The sequence below is a fragment of the Tupaia chinensis genome, unplaced genomic scaffold (assembly GCF_000334495.1).
Source record: "Tupaia chinensis unplaced genomic scaffold, TupChi_1.0 Scaffold000054_1, whole genome shotgun sequence".
NCBI lineage: Eukaryota > Metazoa > Chordata > Mammalia > Scandentia > Tupaiidae > Tupaia > Tupaia belangeri.
The window spans coordinates 3,043,180-3,063,293 of NW_006159512.1; the positions used below are offsets into that span (position 1 = coordinate 3,043,180).

At 35.7% G+C, this 20,114-nt stretch overlaps 1 protein-coding gene across 11 annotated transcripts in view; it reads right to left on the minus strand.

Moving 5' to 3' along the window:
* The window catches only part of ANKS1B (ankyrin repeat and sterile alpha motif domain containing 1B), a 1,163,098-nt gene that overhangs the window by 992,844 nt on the left and 150,140 nt on the right, over positions 1–20,114 (minus strand). For all 11 annotated transcript variants that reach the window (XM_027775658.1, XM_027775657.1, XM_027775654.1 and 8 more), the window contains exon 2: positions 4,368–4,448. In XM_027775658.1, the coding sequence (XP_027631459.1) occupies positions 4,368–4,448 (81 nt within the window). The remainder of the gene's footprint in view (positions 1–4,367; positions 4,449–20,114) is intronic.

The following is a 20,114-nucleotide window of genomic DNA, read 5'->3' on the forward strand; positions in this document are numbered from 1 at the left end:
CGTCCATGAGTCTGTTCACTGCCACTGGCATGCTGATCAAAATGTGTTTTTACATTTACTCTTCATTGATCTAGAGATACCCTAGTGATATGGCTGAATTAATGAAGTCACATTTGGGGAAAAGCACATGGCATGAATTTTTTAATTAGACTTTCACCTGGAAGAAGAGCAGAACAGTTGTCAAGGAATAACAAGATCCTGTAGTCAGCATCTAGTCCAGCTTTTCTGCAGTGACCACAAAGCGCTGGTACAAAATGTTTGTGAAGCCAATCAGAAAAGATGTCCTGGTTATCCATGCATTTTTATTAGCACAATATAGACTGAGAAGAAATGTGCTCCTTTAAAACAACAAGAATATATGATTTGCCTATCACAGCCAGTTTATACATGCGGGCCTCTGCATTAGCCTATGACTCTTCTGTCCTTTGCATCCTTAGTTCTTTCAGGGGCTGCCTCATCAGTCAGAGTCAGTGTCATTTGGGGACAATAATGCCAAAACAATGATGTTTCATAAGTATATAAGCTTGTCCAGCATCAGATTTTCATCAACAATGTCCTTGGCAGACTCATACATGAATTTCTCCACTGCTTCATAATCAGTAGGTGCTTTATTGCCACAAATCTTTAAAACTGTAATGCCATATCTTTTTTTAATTTTTGCAACCAGCCTGTTGAATATTCACAGTTCCATTCAATTTGCAGCTCATAGTGATCAAACTTTTCTTTTTCATGATCAGTATACCATTATGTGACACGTGCTCATGGTAACAATGATAGATACACTTTCAATACATAATCAAGGTCTTCATTTTCAGCTTTATACAGTATTTTTCTGTTTGTTATTAGCTTCTGTTCATCACTTCCAGCATAAAACATCAACAGTTTAACTTTTTATGTCTTCGAATCATATACAGTGGTTATTCCAAAACTATATTCTTCCGTAAGATGGTTCATACTTTCAACAATGTTCAGTTTCATCACTGTTACCTACAGGGATATCTGCAGACCTTTTTACATTTCCAAAAATATCTTATACCACAGCACACAGAGTAAGTAAAAACAAACAGACAGAAAAACAGAGTGAGCAATGCATGTAGGTTGGGGCCCACGTGAGACATCACAGGCAACCTGTCACTGGGTACATCCAGTCTACACATGGACCAGTCCACTACCCTATTCAGGAGTGTTTGCATGGGGCAATTTTCCATGTACACCCAGTGCACAGGAAAAAAATATACTGTAACTCGGAGAGACTGAAAGGGTCTTTAATTCCCTTGGAATGTTGAATAAACTATATGTTGTGCACCTGCATCAAGTTACGGAAGGTCAAGTTTCAGATTTTAAAGCATTTTTGTGAATTTTCAGACCCAAGAGATGCTCAACTTGTATGTTACTGAGCCACAAACAATATCAACATAGTACATACATCATAAAATGTTAAAATTGTATCATATTGATAAATAGTGAGGAATATCCAGTATATGTATTCAGTAGGTTGAACTGACGTGTAGAGATATTAAGTAAATGATTCAGGTCACATAAATAATAAAGATGGGAAGATAGGATTATAATTGTCCTTCTATTTTCAAGTACCTGTAAGATAACACTAAGTAAAATCTTACCAGAAAGTATTAAAAAGATAAGTGAGATCGTCAGATAAAAGCAGAAATACATACTCCTCACAGAATATCTGCACTAAAAGGTATCTTAAAAATATTGAGTGAAACATCTCCTTATGATAATCAGTGATTGTTATTTGATCTGTTTAAATTATTTTCACTTTCTAAATTGCCAGGAAGAATCCATAGTTATAAAATGGGCCACAGGAAAACCTGCCTCAATGGTTAGAACTTCATAACTATTAAGTATAAATATATAATGAATACTAATATTTCACTGAGAATCAAAGAAGGATGTAAATACTAATTCATTTGGGGACAATATCATTTTTAGAAGTGCTTACAATGCCAATCTGAGAAAGAACAAGAAAAGTAGTAGAGCTCAAGTGGTCCAGCCCAAGATATTCTGCCTATTAGATTTGATAGAGTTTATCTTCCCAATTGTAACTAAGAAATATGGCACTACTCTGAAAACACAATTAAGATGGCTGAAGAAGCCATCAGTACTGTATGCCTTGGGCTAACTTAATTGTCCTCATTCCTGATGATCCAGGTACAAAAAAGGATAAATAAGATTCTCCTTTAGACTTAGATACCTGGACACATATCCCCCTCTACAGAAGGACAGAAAAAGGAAGAAAGGAAGAAAGGAAGAAAGGAAGAAAGGGAAGAAGGGAGGAAGGGAAGGAGGGAGGAAAGGAGGAAGGGAGGGAGGGAGGAAGGAAGGAAGGAAGGAAGGAAGAAAAAAACTAGCAAAAGTTCTCAGTTACAGTTAAGTGGTAAAGATAAACTGGTTATTGGAAAAGTCATGACATATTTTTTCATGTTTTTCTATGCAAAAATGCATCATGACTTCTCCTACAACCCAATAATATAATGTAGAATAGGAACTGGAGGAAAAGTAATGTGTAAATTGGGAATTCCAGTACTAACAATCCAAATAATGAAATGTTACATTTATAATATTTTACATAATTCAGATGCTTCTTCAGATTGATATTGTTATATTTATGCAATAATTTTTAAGTCACAGAAATAAATAATGACCAAAATGAAGAGCTATTTGGCTCTCAAGCCCACAATTAAGAATGCCCAAGTCCCTTGTGTCTCAAATCACAGAATTAAAAAAAAAATTAGGTGGGAAAGCAAATGTTAACTAGCATTTTTTTACAGTATTAATTAGTCCTTTTAAAAAGTAACTGAAATAAAATGATTCAGCTCCAGGAAAACTAACCTGGATCATTGGCACAAATGAAAAACAGAGCAGAGAAGAAATGTGAAGAGGGTCAATTTTCTTCTGGTGGAGAAAAACAGAACATATAAATCATTCAGAGACTTTCTCACTTTTCCTTTTTTTAACTTGCCAGAGGGTGCGTGTGCTTGCCAGAGAGAGACAGAGAAAGACGAAGTGAAATATTATCCTCCATGAAGGATGGACACACTGCAATCTCTTCTACTCCAATGCTCTTTTCAGGATTGTTGGCATGTATGTAGATGTACCAAGCATGTTTTTCAAGCCACCATGTCACAGATTAAAAAAACATAGCCATGTGGGATCCAGCTTAACCATTACACCAAGGGCTAGCCCAAATTTATAATACTTTATCATTAATCTACTAGGTTACTTAGCTAAAATACTGGAAATAAACTGGTAGTTATGGTCACAAAATTCACGCTCCTTTTTTTTTTTTTTTTTTTTTGAGAAGTTTTTGTCTTTTTTTTTTTTTTTTGGTGTTTTTGTTTTGTTTTGTTTTTTTGCTATAGGGGACGTGTGCTTGCCAGAAAGACATAGAGAGACAGAAAGTGAGAAATCAGCCCCCAGAGGGGATGGCCACACGACAATCCTTTCTCCTCCATTCTCCTCTTGGGATCTTGGGCACTCATGCACACGCGCCCAGCATGAGTTTAAGCCACCAGGTCTGGGACACAAACTGCAGACGACTACATGGGAGTCCAGTGACATAGACATTATGCCAACTGCTGGTCCCTGATTTTTTTTCTTTTTTTTCTTTCACTCTCCATAATGTACTACATTAAACACAACACCTTAAGTTTAAAAAGTTTATAATTGGGGCCAGCAGGTGGCATGGTGGTTAAGGGTGCTGGACTCCCACATAGCTGACCATGGTTCAAGTCCCAGACCTAGAAGTTTGTTTTCTCACTTTCTCTCTCTCTCTGTCTCTGTATGTGTGTGTGTGTGTCTCTCTCTGGAAATATTAAAATAATAATAAATAAGATTAAATAATTTTTTAAAGTTTAAAATTAGAAAGATAATCATAAATGATAGAAAAAGCATTTCAGCTAAATTTGAAGAATTCTGAAGTGGTTTCAAAGAGCCCATAAGCTTATAATAATAGCAGGAATCTATTTAAAGATTTCACTCCTAGTGAATACTCCTACATTGGGTGAATATAGAGAGACAAACGAAAAATGGACAAGGGTGTTAGGTGTTTTTATCCCATCCTTTCCCCAAAGCTACACATGACTAACATGGTCCTATCACTCCATCCATTTTCCCTGTGTGATATTTGACTATTTCAGGGCAGATCTCTCGGTTTATCCTTTGCATACAATCATCCTCAGTAACATTCCTACTGAGTTTAACTCGCGTAGCCTGGCACCTTCTCTCTAAATTCATCTAAGCCCAGTGGACTCATGGGAACATGAGAAAGGTATTGTCAGACGTAATTAACTTCATCACATGTAACTAAATATACAAGGATTCCAGTCCAAATAAGTGTCACTTACTTATGTCCATTTAAGGCTGCGTGGTGTAAAGCAGTGTAACCCGAACTGTCTGTGCAGTTCACATTGGGGCCTCGCCAGATGCTGCAAATAAAGCACAAGCGCAAAGTTAACAGTGAAGCAGAGTCGTGCTTTGAAAAGCAAAAAGCTTGATAGTCCCACAGCCAGCAGCGTGTTGCATATGAAAGTTTTTAGACATGAAGGAAATGAATGCCATCTTTCATGCGTTCCCCTCAGAACAACAACTTCGGGGTTTTTATGCAGGGAAATTAATAAAGTAACTATCTCCAGAAATTATTAAAAAACGTTTCCATAGTCATTTCATTAAAGTTTGCATCCAAAAATTTCCTATTAATGCCTACATTATGTAAATATCTGAAGCAATTAACACTAGGTTACTATATTATATACCAAAGAATAAAGATTTGTGACACTTGCCTACCCCTTGTCACTCATGCTGAGATAGCAGTAATTTATGTAAGTTATATTTCTGCATTATAGTAACGTATTAACTCTTCTTGCTAGTCTACTGCTACCAAGATTATGTAATCAATATTTCATACTTGAAACCAAGATTGAAGATGTTGACTGATGTAAACTATAAGAAGATTCTAACGATTTGGCAGTTATGGGTTTTACAACACAATATATTCTGGAGAGAACATGTACCAAATAAAAAATCCATTTTATTCCTGATTGCTACAATTAAAGAAACTATTTTTAGCTTTGGGGGGAAAAAAATACAGATTGAAAGATACTTTTTCAAAGAAGAACAGAAAATGACTTTATCAAATGTTCATGATTATATTAAAACTTTCAAAGATAATACTAATGACAAACTAAATCATATATTCACAAAATATTTATTGTACACAGTAGTCTAGGATGTATCAGACTTCAGGCTTAGATAATTGGAAGGAAAATGATAACATTAAGATGTGAAATGAAAAGAAAAGAGCAAATTTGCTGAGAGGACAATGCAGGATGGGGAGAAAACGACTTCTGGTTTGGAGACGCTGATTTTAAGTATTTCACATATTTACACACAAGTAAGGATTTCTAGAAATCTATGAAAATATGTAATAAATGCAAGCATGGCTCTCAAGTTAAACTCCCTAAATTCAAAATCTGGTTCCATTACTTGCTGGGGGTAGCCCTGCATAAGGTATTTAAACTCTCTGAACTTCAATTCTCATCTATAAAATGGAGATAATAATAACAGTTCTACCTTATAATGCTGCTGTGAGGATCAAAAGAATTAATACCTATAAAGCTCTTAGAGAAGTACTAGAATACAATACTGGTATGAATTATTAAATATAAAGAGAAAAAACAGAAAAAGATAAAAAATACTACTAGCATTAATCAAAACAAATCTGAATGATTATAAGAGGGGACTTCAAAATGCTCATGGAAAAATGAAATTAAAGTATAAATCTACTGTGATGTAAAAATATTTGAAATCAAAATTTTGGTAAACATAATTTTTTCAAAATAAATATTTTCCATTAACTTTTGAAGACCCTCTCATATTAATATTGGAAAACTTGATTTCATAGCAAAGAATATTACATAGAATAGAAAAAGTCATTTCATAATGATAAAGGGGCCAATTTTTAAAGGATATAATAATTCTAAACTTTTTTTGTATCTAAAAACAGAAATTCAAAATACATGATGTAAAAACCGAGTGACTGCAAAGATAAAGAGGCCTATCTATCTACACCTGAAGATTAAAACTGCTCTCTCTAAATAACTGCTTCTACAAGTAAGCAGAAAATCAGTAAAGGTATATAAGAATTGCATAATATCATCCATAAACTAATCCTAACTGAAACTTATTGAACACTCTACTCAGTAACAGCAGAATATACAATCTTTGCAAGTGAACACAGGATGTTTATCAAAGTATACCATAATATGAATCATAAAATAGTCTCTGTAGATCTGAAAGATTCAAACTACACAAAATATATTCTCTGACTCCAATAGTTAAATTCATAACTGCTTACAGAAAGGTGTCTGGCAAACTCCCAAGTATTAGAAACTATTATAAACAACACATAAGTCAAGGATGTCTAAAAATAAACCAGAAATATTTTTAACTGAATGAGAAAGAAAACACAACACACCAAAACTTTTTTTTTTCTTTTTTTTTTTTGGAGAGATTTTCACTGTAGGGCGCGTGCGCTCACCAGACAGACAGAGAGAGACATAGAGATAGAAAGCAAGAAATCACCCCCCAGGGGGGATGGTCACGCCGCAATCCCTTCTCCTCCATTCTCCTCTCAGGATCTTGGGCACGCACGCACACGCGCCCGGCGTGAGTTTTAAGCCATCAGGTCCGGGACACGAACCGCGGTCGACTACGTGGGAGTCCAGTGACATAGCCATTACGCTAACTGCTGGTTCCCAACATACCAAAACTTTTGAAATGTGGTCAAACAATACCTAATGGAAAATTTATAACATAAAGAGGAAGATTTTAGATCAGAATAGCAGCCCCAAATTGATGACCTCAGCTTCTACTTTGAGAAACAGAAAAAGATTAAGCCCAAAGTTAGCAGAAGAAAGGAAATAATAAAGATCAGAGCAGAATGAAAAAAAACAAACAAACAAAAAAAGCACAGAAAACAGGATAAAACAAGAGAAAATATAAATTTAAAAATAAGTTTTAAAATTTTCTATAAAATCAGCAAATTTGTAGCCAAATTGATCAGGAAGACAATAGAAGATACAAATTACCAATAACAGGAAGAAAAAAGAACTATCCCAACATAGTCTACAGATATTAAATGGATAATAGAATATTCTGAATACCTTTATATAAATAAATTAGAAAAAGATTAACTAGACATATTTATTTAAGCATATAAACCATTAAAATTTACTCAAGATAACTTGGATAGTCCTACATACATTAAAGAAATGCTATTTGGGGACCAGCAAACAGTGTAATGGTTACATTGCTCAACTCTCACGTAGTTGATTGCGGTTCAAGTCCCCAACCCAACAGTTTAAAACTCACTCCCGGGTACGTGTGTATGCATGCCCAAATCCTGAGAGGAGAATGGAGAAGAAGGGATTGCAGTGGTCATTCCCATTAGAGGGTGAGGGTGATTTCTCACTTTCTGTCTTTCTGTTTGTGTCTGTTTGTCTCTCCAGTGAGTAACATGCCCTATAGCAAAAATCTCTCTTAAAAAAAAAAAAAGAAAGAAAGAAAGAAAGAAATGTAATTTGAATTTGTAATTAAAAACATTGCCCACAAAACAAAACCTCAGGGCTCATATGATATTATTAGGGAATTCTGACAGGCATTAAAGGAAGAAATAATGTCAATGCTAAATAAAAATCTTCCCCAAATATTGACAAGGTAGAAATATTGCCTAACATGGGGCCGGCAAGTGGCATGGTGGTTAAAGGCGCTGGACTCCCACATGGCCAACCACGGTTCAAGTCTCAGACCTGGTGGCTTGTTTTCTCACTTCCTCTCTCTCTCTCTCTGTCTCTCTCTGATCAAGCTGGAAAATAATAATGATAATAATAATAAAGTTAAATAAAATAATTCTTTAAAAAAAAAAAGAAATATTGCCTAACATTCTAAAAGGCAGGCATTCTGAGGCCAAAGATATTACAATAAATATGAATTATAGATAAATAAATCACTCATGATATAGACACAAAAATTATTAAAATTATAACTAGTTATGGGGTCAGTGAGTGGTATAGTGGTTGAGGTGCTGGACTCCCATGTAGCCAACCATAGCCAGCCAAGCAGCCAGACCTGGTGGCTTGCCTTCTTACTTTCTCTCTCTTGCTCTCTGTTTCTGGTGAGTACACATGGCCTATAACAAATTAAAACATATTATAACAATGAATAAAATTAAATAAATATTTTTTTAAAAAAAAGTAAAGTTTACTACAAAAAATTAACCAAATAAAGTATGTTTAGCAAGATGGCAAAATATAGCTTAATATACAAAAATCAACTATACTTCCAGATGCCAGCAAAGAACAATCAGAAATAAAATGTTTAAAAAACAGAATTTACTGAAACTAGAAGATGGCGTAATGGCTATGTCGCTGGACTCCCATGTAGTCGACCGTGGTTGGAGTTCTGGACCTGGTGGCTTAAACTCACACCAGGCGTGTGTGTGTGCCTGCCCAAGATCCTGAGAGGAGAATGGAGGAGAAGGGATTGCTGCATGGCCATCCTCCCTGGGGGGTGATTTCTTGCTTTCTGTCTCTCTGTCTCTCTGTCTTTCTGGTGAGCACACGCACCCTATAGCAAAAACCTCTCCAAAAAAAGAATTCACAAAAAAAATCATGAAAATATGAAATACTTGAGGATGAACTTGATAAAGGATGTGTAAACCTGAAAACTAAAAAATATTTTAGAAAAAGTTAAAGAGAACTTAAACAAATGGTGAGCTATAGGAAGTTCATGGTTCAAAAGACTCAGTATTAAGATGCTAATTTTCTATACATTGACCTCTAGATGCAATGGAATTACATCCAAATCCCAGCAAGCTTTTTTTTTTTTTTTTTTGAGAACTTGACTGATTTAAAATTCACAGAAAATATAAAGGACTTAGAATAGTCAAAGTGACTTTGGGGCTAGCAGGTGGTGTGATGGTTAAGGCACTGGATTCTCACATGGACAACCACTTTTTGAGTCCTGGACCTGGCAGCTTGAAAATCACAGCAAGCAAACAAACAAGCAAGCAAACAGATAAATAAATGAGTAAATGTTTTAATACACACACACAAAGTAACTTTGGAAGAAAAAAAGTTAGAGATTTACACATTTCAAAACTGTGAAAAGGCTATAGTCAACAGATGGTATGGTACTGGAGTAAAGATAGATCAGTGAAACAAAATGAAGGAACAGAGAATCCAGATAGACCCATAAACACATGCCACTATTAGCACTGGAACAAATAGAAAATGAAGAATTACCTTGACACAACATATACAAAAATTAAGTAATTGTAGGAGAAAAGTTTTGTGATCGTAGGTTGAGCCAAGATTTCTTAAATATGAACCAAAACCATGTAGTGCACAAGAAAATTTGACAAATTGAACTTCATGAAAATTAAGAGCTCCTGATCATCCAAGGTGTTACTCAGAAAATTAAAAGAAAATGGAGAAAACATTTGTGAATTAAATTTTCTGATATATGTTATATTTAAGAGATGAGGAACCTCAAAATACACAAATAAGAAAAAAACAACAGCCCTACAAAAATGTAAGCAAAAGCTATGAATAAATATTTCAACAAAAGTAATATACAAATGACCAGGAAAAGCATAAAAAGATTCTGAATATCATTTGTCTTTAAAGAAATGCAAATTAAGGAACCAGCAGTTAGTGTAATGGCTATGTAGCTGAACTCCCATGTAGTCAACTGCAGTCTGAGTCCCAGACCCAGTGGCTTGAACTCACGCTGGGTGTGTGTGCATGTGTACCCAGGATCCCGAGAGGAGAATGGAGGAGGAGGGATTGTGGTGTGGCCAACCCCCCTGGAGGTGATTTCTCGCTTTCTATCTCTCTGTCTGTCTCTATCTTTCTGGCCAGCGCAAGCGCCCTATAGCAAAAAACCTCTCCAAAAAAGAAAAGAAAAGAAATGCAAATTAAAATCATAATAAGAAGTCTCAATTATATAAAATCAAAAATAAAAGTATAGGAATTACAAGATGCCTCAGAAATAAAAGGGACCATACAGGAGTATTATAAACAATTGTATGTCAACAAATTGGATACCTAAAGGAAATAGATAAATTCTTAGAAAACCAACAACCAACCAAGACTGAGTCAGGAAGAAATAGATAACGGAAACAGACCAATTACAAAGACTTCAAAGAAGCAATGATTGGGCCGGGCCAGCTGGTGATGTGGTGGGTAAGGCAACTGGATCCCATATGGCCAACTGCACAATTCAAGTTCCACACCCAGCCACACACCAGGAACATGTGCATGTGTCCCTAATTAGCCAGGAACACGCCAGGCACACACATTATTGTCCAAGATTCAGTGGGCAAGAGGCCTAGAGGAAGGGGATCATGGTATGACCAGATCCTGTGAAGTGTTCATCCCTCTCTCTCTTTCTCATGAGTGTGCGCTACCATGAATAAAGAGAAAAAAATTTTAAAAGATGATGAATAAAGAAGAATGCAATAAAAAGTAAAGTTAGAGATTTTTAAAAATCCTCACATTTAAAAAATATAATAGCATAAATTTCACACTCAGTAAAAGACTGAAAATAAAGCTGAGAAATACCACAGATAAGAAAAGAGAAAAAGAGATAGAAAGTAAAAAGAAAATCATAAAAGAATTAGAGCACCCATTCATCAATTCCAGCATTGAGTAACAGAGGTTCTTAAAGTAAAAACAGAAAATAAAAGAAATCATTTATGAAAAACTATCAGAACTAAGGAACACTAATTTTAAAACTGAAAAGTACATGAATATATGTGACCCCCCAAAAAAAGAGGTTAACTAAAGTGAAATCTTAACACTATCTTTTTACTCTTTTTTTCTTTTTATTTATTTATCTTTTCAGTTTGCAGTAGGGTACATGTGTTTACCAGAGAGAGACAGAAAGAAGGGCAGTGAGAAATCACCCCACAGGAGGGATGGCCACACCACAATCTCTTCTCCTCCATTCTCCTCTTTGGATTTTGGGTATGCACACATGGCACACGTGCCCAGCGTGATTTTCAAGCCATGTGGGATTCAGCCACCTTAACCTCTATGCCAGCTGCTGGCCCAGTCTTACACAACCTTTTAATCTTTAATTAAACCAATAAATCAAATTCCTAAATTACTAATCCATGGTTGTTCTCTTAATATATTTTTCCTCTTTCAGCTGTAGTAATACTAACAACTCTTCACTATTTACAGAACTAGAATGAAGAGAAATCACTCCTAACTATTACCTCTGCCGTACTACCATTATTAGTAGGTAAGACCTTCCAAGCTCCTACCATGTGTAGTACAGTAAGTCAAAAAAAATATAAAAGAATAAGATAAAGTTTCTGCTTTCAAAGAGCTGGCAATCTAATTAGATCTTTTTAATTAGATTTTTTTTAAATACAATGCAAACAGTGAGCATAGTTCCTACAGCATAGCAAATACTAGAGAATTATTTATCCATCTTGTGTTGCTCTTATTATAAAATAAATGCAACAATAAAAAATCTATAGCTCCCTAAATTAATGTATCTGTTTAAAGCAACTCTAATAAATCTTAATAAGATTTTTTAGAGAAAACTAGAAAAAAAGTTTGAAAAGGCATCTAGAAAAATTTGTGAAGTGAGAAAAATAATGGACTTACATACCAATTATTAAAGCATATTATAAAACAATAACACCAAAAAATGTTAGTATAGAGCCAGAAAAGAGAGCTCAATGAACACAGACTACAAGGAATACATTTAAAAATAAAGCTGACAATTTGAAAGAAGACAAAATAATAAATATACAGAAAGTGAAAAGTCATTTAACATTATCCTGAGGAAAATGTTTTAATTATTGAAGAGGTAAAAAATAATTACATTCCCTACCTCATACCACTTAGCAAAATTAAGTTCACATTATCTGTCTTTGGCTTCTTCTCAAACTTCACTTCCTGCCTTTTTACTCACACACCCTATTCCAACCACAGAGGTCTCCTTAATAACACAAGTATGCTTACATCTCATGGCTGTTGCATTTGAAATGCTCTCTGCCTAGGAAGTTTTCTTCCTTATAAATACATGAGGAACAATCTTTCCACTCAAATGCTACTTCTTCATAGATTCTTCCTCTAATGGTTCGGTCAAAAATAGCACCCAATTGTTTCTCAGACTTGTGGCTAAGATCAAGTGCAGTAAAGAGCATCCTATTATCCCAGTCTTTCTCATTTGTTACAGAGCATATCACCATTTGACATATTTTTTATCATCTATCTTGCACACTAGAATGGAAGATATGCCACTCTTATTTCAGTCTTAAAGCAGTTGACTAGAATATGGTAGATGCCCAATAAATATTTTAAATGAAATATAAAAATGATAAACACATAAAAGAAAAATGTCAACCTCTCTGGATAAGCCAAAAAAAATTCACATGCACTATATATTTTTTATCAACTTGAAAAAAGTCAGCAATATTCAGTGATGGATAGAATGCAAATAAAATAAACTAGTGGTGAAAAATTTAGACTGGTAAAATTTTTCTTAAGGTAATTTGATAATATATATATATATATATGAAAAAGCCTTAACAGTGTGAAAACATCTTACCTGGAAATTCCACTTAAAGGATATTTTAAGGAAGTAAGTAACAGTTTATACAGGGCCAGCCAGTGGTGTGGCTCCTAAGGCAGCTACATCTACACTGCCGACAGTTCCAGTCGCAGACTTGGCAGCATGAAAAACATGCCAGGTGGCTGTGCATTTGTACCCACACTCCCAAAAGGAGGATGGAAGAGAAAGAACTGCAGCATGACCATCCCCCTGGGAGGTGTTTTCTTACCACCACCCCCAACCTCCTTTGCTCCCCAGTGAGCACATGCCCCCCATAGCAAATTTTTAAAAGATAGTTTATGCAAAGATTTTGCTATAAGGGAAGTCATCACAGTTTGACATAGAATAGTAAAACTTACGGAACTATTTGATATCCAATGCCCCTAATAATAGTTACTCAGCTAGATTTCTATCACTACCTGTCTCCAAATCTTGTTACCCATCTTTCTCTCTATCTAGCAAAAATGTTTTTCCTTTCTTTCTCTCTTTTATATAAAGGCCCACAACATAGTGGGTTATGAGGCCCCACAGCATAGAGGCTTGAATGACTACTAATCAGCTCTCTTAACCTATGTCAGTATTTCCAGGAGGAGAAAGCCTTCCAAGAGAGTAGCCAGGGATCCTAGAAAGAATGCAACTTTTTTAGATTTATGAGTCAATATATATGACAGATAAAGAGATATAACTATCTATAAAGTTTAAAAAAAAAACTTACCACAAAATAGAATAATAGTAAAAGGAAATTCCCAGAAGAGGAAAGGTAACCAATAATTAACACTAAAAAATATATTCAACCTCATTTGTAGCAATTTTTTTGGCCAGTAGTGAGGCTGAGCATATTTTAAGCAAGTAGACAATGGTGTTCTATTTCTCTACCATCAAATGAATATAATCTTTTTTACACATTGATACTTTATATTTTTCTCAACAACCAGAATTCAAAGTTAAAACAATCGGGGCATTGTTTTGGTTATGTATAATATATACACCTCCAAAAACATTAGAAGAAAAGTACCCTTGCTAAAGTTTCCCCAATGAGCCTTTCAGGAGACCCAGTGAGGGGGCCCAGGGAGACTCAGGAAAATAACTTTAAAAGCTGCCAGATGAGGTATTTATGAAGAGAGTGGTTCTGAAGTTAAGAACACACTTTTATAAGATATTTCCCTATTTCTCAAAGAGATCAGAAAAGTAAATCACACACATTGTATTAGATTATTTTCTAAAAGAAGCATTTGCCCCCTTAGAAAAATGAAATTAGGGAGACAGCCCACTGGGAGTTTTCATTGATAGAAGTCCCCTGCCAGAAACAGTCCTGAATAAACACCTCTGCTTTTCAGAGAGAAGTCTGTATTTTATCTTCTTAGAGGGTGTGTGGAGGAGGGGAATGGAAGTGGTGGTCTTTGGGGCTTGGGCAGGTGAGTACACAAATCAAGGTGTTTGCTCAGGTTCCCTGGCTGCAGGTAGCTTTGAGAGAGATAGATATGAATTTTCAAAGAAATCATTGATAACAAAGAGACAAAAAAAATGCTGAGAAATAATCATGGACTGCTGTTTGAAGTGTGAATTACAACAACATTCTTGGAAGGTAGCATGGCAATAGAATAAAATTTTAAATGTGGGGCTAGCCAGTGGCAAAGGTAGTTAAGATGGCTGGATCTCACATAGTTAACTGTGTGGTTTGAGTCCTGGTAAAAACAGCAATGGCGACGACAACAACAAAAACAAAACAAAAAACACCAGGCACGTGTGTACATACCCAAAGTCCTGAGAGAAAGAATGGAAAAGAGGAGATTGATTGCACAACATGGCCACCTCCCTGGGGATTGCTTTGTTTTCTCACTTTCTCTTTTTCTCTCACCCTCTCTAATGAACAGACTCTCCCTATAGCAAATTATTTTTTTTTTAATTCAATTGTGAATACTCTTTGACCTAACAACTCTACCTTTTGCAATTGATGCCAATGAAATAAAAGTATTAAAATAAAAAGAATACACACAAAAATATTTACTATAGACTTTTAATTGTATAAAGGTATGGTGACTAAGATGACTGGATGCCACATCATCAACTATGAGATTTGAGTCCTGAATTCAGTGGCTTGAAAAACATACTGGTCTCATGTACCCAAAAATCACAAAAAGAAGGAGAAATGAAAGAGAAGAAGATTTCACAGTGACCTCCCCGTAAGGGAGGTGTTTTCTCACACTCTCCCTGTCTCTCTCTAGCAAGTTTTAAAAAAAAAAAAAAAAAAGGAAAAAGGAAGAGCTCATGAATTCCTGTTAAAAAATGTAAAAAGTAATTCAAATTCACCCATAAATAGTATGCAGCTATTAAAATAAATAACTTTGAACAATATATATTGAGCTTGATAGTTAACCAAAACATATTAAGGGAAAAAAGCAAACTGCAGAATATTGCATGTATATCTCAATATTCCAATGCTTTAGTATAGTATTACTGTTTTATAGTTGTGGCTATAAATTAATTAATATTGTATAGATGAGAAATATTTTCATTAATGCTGAAAAATACATTCTTTATTCTCTGAATTGTTTAAATAATTGAAATGATCGTGGTTCCTTTAAAAAAAAAAAAAAAAAGACAGTAAAATACAAGAGGAGAAAAACAGGTTTGGTCCAGATTGTAAACCCTCATAATATGTCAAAAAGGTTGGACCTTATTCTGTAGACAAATTGAAAAATGGTTATCAGGCAGACATTAAGCATGTTTCTGAAATGATCAGGGTCCATGTTTTAAAATAAGAGCTCTTGAGACAGGTGAAAAGTGAACAGAGTAAGCGAGTAGTAGGGTTACTAGTTTTGTTTTTTTGTTTTTTGTTTTTTGGAGAGGTTTTTCCTATAGGATGCGTGCGCTCGCCTGACAGAGAGAGACAGAAAGTGAGAAATCACCCCCCAGGAGGGATGGCCACACCGCAATCCCTTCTCCTCCATTCTTCTCTCAGGATCTTGGGCACACACACACACACGCCCAGCATGAGTTTTAAGACACCCAGTCGAGGACGCGTACCGCGGTCAACTACATGGGAGTCCGGTGACATAGCCATTATGCTAACTGCTGGTCCCAGGGTTACTAGTTTGTTTTAATAGACCACAGAGGAAACAAAGAAATTTGAATTGATGGAGATATAATGGTCGGTAGAACAAGAGGAGGGAGGAAATTCAAATAGGCAGGACTAAAATAAAACCTATGGGAGATAGCACCCATCAGGACAGGCTAAGAGCAAGAGAATGACTATGCTTTCTACCATGAACAAAATACATGGTTAATGAGGCACACATTTATGAGAACTTCAAGGGTAGTGATAACTTTAAGGGAAAACCAAATTTCAGTTAAAGCTAACTGAAATGCTATGCTGCTTGGATACCTCGGGCAAAGAATGGGAAAAAAAATGCAAAAATACCTCAAATTAACTCAAATATTTTTTTTTAGTTTTTGTGTATGTTATTAGAGCTTATAAATATTTAGTAGGGAAAAACAATTATATTCATAACTAAAATAAGATTTAGGGCCTAGAGATTTCATTTACCTACACCATTTCAGTTCCATATTATTAAAAAGGAAAAAATAATTATAAGAGAAGTATGAAAGAAATCTCCCATGAATGTTTCCAATTCTAAGCAGAATGGGTGTGGATACATCTTTTTTTAAACAAGGAAGTTTAGAATAGAAATTTAGCATATATATGTATATATTCTACTGCACCTATTGACAGAGCCTCTAGGCACATATCCATAGAACATCCACACACATTCGAAACATTATAAATAAACCAGACCCAACCCCTTCACCTAAAAACGTAATTTTAAAAAGAAATCTTGATGTTTATAAGCCTAAGCTTTGAACTAATGTTCTGCTTCATTCCAATCTTTTGTACTGAAACCTTTCCTTACTCAAACATAATTTTCAAAGTGGACCTAGATTAAAACCTTAATTAACTTCAGCCTGTTTTACAAAAGAAAAGAATTTCAAAATTCCTTTAAGGGATGCCTTTTGATAAGTTTGAAATGTTAATAATATATTTATTTTTAAAAAGGCTATTTATAGATCCGTAGTCTACTGCATGCCCAAATCCCATTCCCAGTGCCTATTTGTTAGTCATTTGAGTTCTGTATTATGAGGATTCTTGCCCAAAATGATTTTACATACCTCCATACACTCTAGTTTCTCTACTCAGTCCTCAAATACATAGGGACTAGAAAGTTTTGGCTATATATAAGCCAAAACAACTGAACATGGTGAGACCCTGCAGGAATTCTCTCCCCACAGTCATCTCAGTAAAAAAGCACAAGCATTCTTATATGTAAGTCTTTTTTTTTAATCTTTTGCCTTAGTTCTTTTTTTTTTTTCTTATGGATAAATCTTAGAGAAGTGAATTCATTATTAAGTGTCCAGAAATCACAGTAGAGCCTCAAGAAGCATGAAAAAAAGCTGAAAAAGCTTCTCCCCAAAAGAATACAATTACTCCTTATCAATAAAGGACAAAACACAAGAAATTACAGAAATGTCAGAAAAAATTCAGAATAATACTTACTGTAATTAAACTCAATTTGATACAAGAGAAAACAGATAACCAATATCAAGAGATGAGAAAGTCATTCCACAAATTGAAGGAGGAACTCCGTAACAGAACTTCTGGAGTTAAAGAATACCATGCAGGAGACCAGCAGGTGGAGTAGTGGTTAACATGCTGGTCTCCCAAATAGCTGACCTAGGTTTGAGTCCCAGAACCAGCAGCATGAAATTCATGGCAGGTGCAAGTGTGTGCATGGCTAAAATCCCAACAGTTGAATGGAGGCTCTGGGGCTGATTCTAGCCCAGAGGCAATGTACTGCTAAACAGAAAGCAGATCCCACATGGTGACCAGGATTTGGATCTCCCACCTAGGGATCTGAATCATGCTGGGCACGCACTGGAGTTGCCAATATCCTACAGGCTGGAGGGCTGGAGGAAGGGGCCAAAACATGACTAGACCCTCTGAAGGGTGCTCCTCTCTCTTTCTTTCTCTGTTTCTCTCTCTCTCCTACGTAAGCATGTGCTTTATCACAAATAACAGAAAAAGGTAACATTTGATCAGAGACCTGGAGGCTCTCAAGTCCAGAGTTTCTCCTCGACTCTCAAGTCCAAGAAGAGAACATTTGTGATGTAGAACTCTCTTGCTCAGCTTGCCATTGCTCAATGTCCACTATTCCAGCTGTCTGTGTGACAGCTCCTTCTCTGTGTCATGAAGGAACTTCAAACTTGACATGTCCGAATCAGATTACAACTCCCCCTGCCAACCTGCTAAAATGCTGTGTTCCCTAGACCCATTCCCATCATTTCCCATGGTGCCAGTGAGCCCCCCAGGGGGTGATTTCTCACTTTCTGTCTCTCTGTCTCTCCAGTGAGTGCATATGACCCATAGCAAAAATCTCTCTCTAAAAAAGAAGAAAGAAAGAAAGAAAGAAAGAAAGAAAGAAAGAAAGAAAGAAAGAAAGAAAGAAAGAGAGAGAGATGCAGGAAATCAAAACCTCCCTTGATAGTATTAACAACAGATTAAACCATTCAGGAGAAAGAGTCTCTGACCTAGAAGACAAAGTTTCTGGCTTAATCCAAGTAACTAAGAACACTGTAAAAATAAACACTAAAAATGAGGAGAACATATAGGAAATCTTAGACACCATTAAATGGACAAATATTTGCATTACAGGTATTCCAGAAGGTGAAGAGATGAGTAAAGGCATACAAAATCTCTTCCATAATATGTTAAAAACTTGCCCAACTTAGAGAGGCATATGAAAATCTAAATCCAGAAACAACACATAGATTCCACATTAGAAAATCCTCTCCTTAGAGAGTCATCTGTCCAGCTCTCTAAGGAAAGGATCTTCTTGAAGTGAACAGACAAGTCTCTAAGACATAGGAATGGCCAAAATGCTCAATGTTCTTTATCACAAGGAAGATGCAAATCAAAACTACAATGAGATACCACCTAACCCCAGTCAGAATAGCTAAGATTAAAAAAATAAAGAATGAGGACCAGTAGATGGTGAAGTGGTTGCATTGCTGGACTCCCATGTGGTCAACCGCAACTTGAGCCCCAGATCCGAAGGCTTAAAATTCATGCCAGGCACATGAGAGTATGTGCCCAAAATTCCAAGAGGAGAATGGAGGAGAAAGGATTTCAGTATGGCCATCCCCCTGAGGGGAGGGGGTGATTTCTCGATTTCTGTCTTCCTCTCTCTCTCTCTCTCTCTCTCTCTTTTTCTCTGGCGAGTATACATGCCCTATAGCAAAAATCTATCATACACACACACACACACACACACACACACACATACACACATAGAATAATAAGTGTTGGCAAGACTGTGGTGAAAAGGGAATTCTCCTACACTGTTGGTGTTGATGTAAATTAGTATAGTCAATGTGGAGAACAATATGGAGGTTCCTCAAAGACCTACAAACAGAACTACCATATGATCCAGCAATTGTACTACTGGGTATCTACCCCAAAAAGAGGAAAATACTCAGTCAGAAAAACATTTGCACTTCCATATTTATTGCAGCATTCTTCATCATTACTAAGACATAAAACTAACCCAAATGTCCACTAACAGATGAATGGGTTGAAAAGTGTGAAACATATACATTACAGAATACTACTCAGATATATATATATATACACACACATATATATATACACACACACATACATATATGTATGTTTATGTGTGTGTGTGTATATATATGTGTGTGTGTGTGTGTGTGTATATATATATATATATATATATATATATATATATGTGTATATATAAGAGAGAGAGAGACCCTGGCATTAGATTGAATCTGGATAAATATGAAAGATTTACTGCTAATTGAAGCAAATCAGACAATGAAAGAGAGGCATTGTATGCCCCCACTCAATAGGTACCTAATGTCTGCACTCTATGGCAGAAATGGAATGACTGGAAGATATAAAAGCATGGAGACCAATGACGATATTGGAGACACTGAGGGAGGAGGGTGGGAAATGAGAGAAGGTAAGAAGGAGGAAGAAGAAAGAAGCAAAACATTTAAGGGACCCAAAATGAAAAGAAATCTATTGATTATAATGTTTATGGTATTGTCTTTGACTGAACCAATACACAGAGTATTCATGATGGGAAAATTCATTTGGTATGCTGTAATGATACACAGTGATTAAGAGTATAAATAATAAAAATAAAAATGAAAAAAGATGAACTTCTCCAAAGCACATCATAGCCAAACTAATAAAAATGAAAGACAAAAACAATATTCTAAAAGTGACAAGACGGGGACCAGCAGTAAGCATAATGGCTATGTCGCTGGACTCCCACGTAGTAGGCCGCGGTTCGAGTCCCGGACCTAGTGGCTTAAACTCACGCCGTGAGTGAAGAGATGAGTAAAGGCATCCTGCTTTTTTTTTTTTTTTTTTTTTGGAG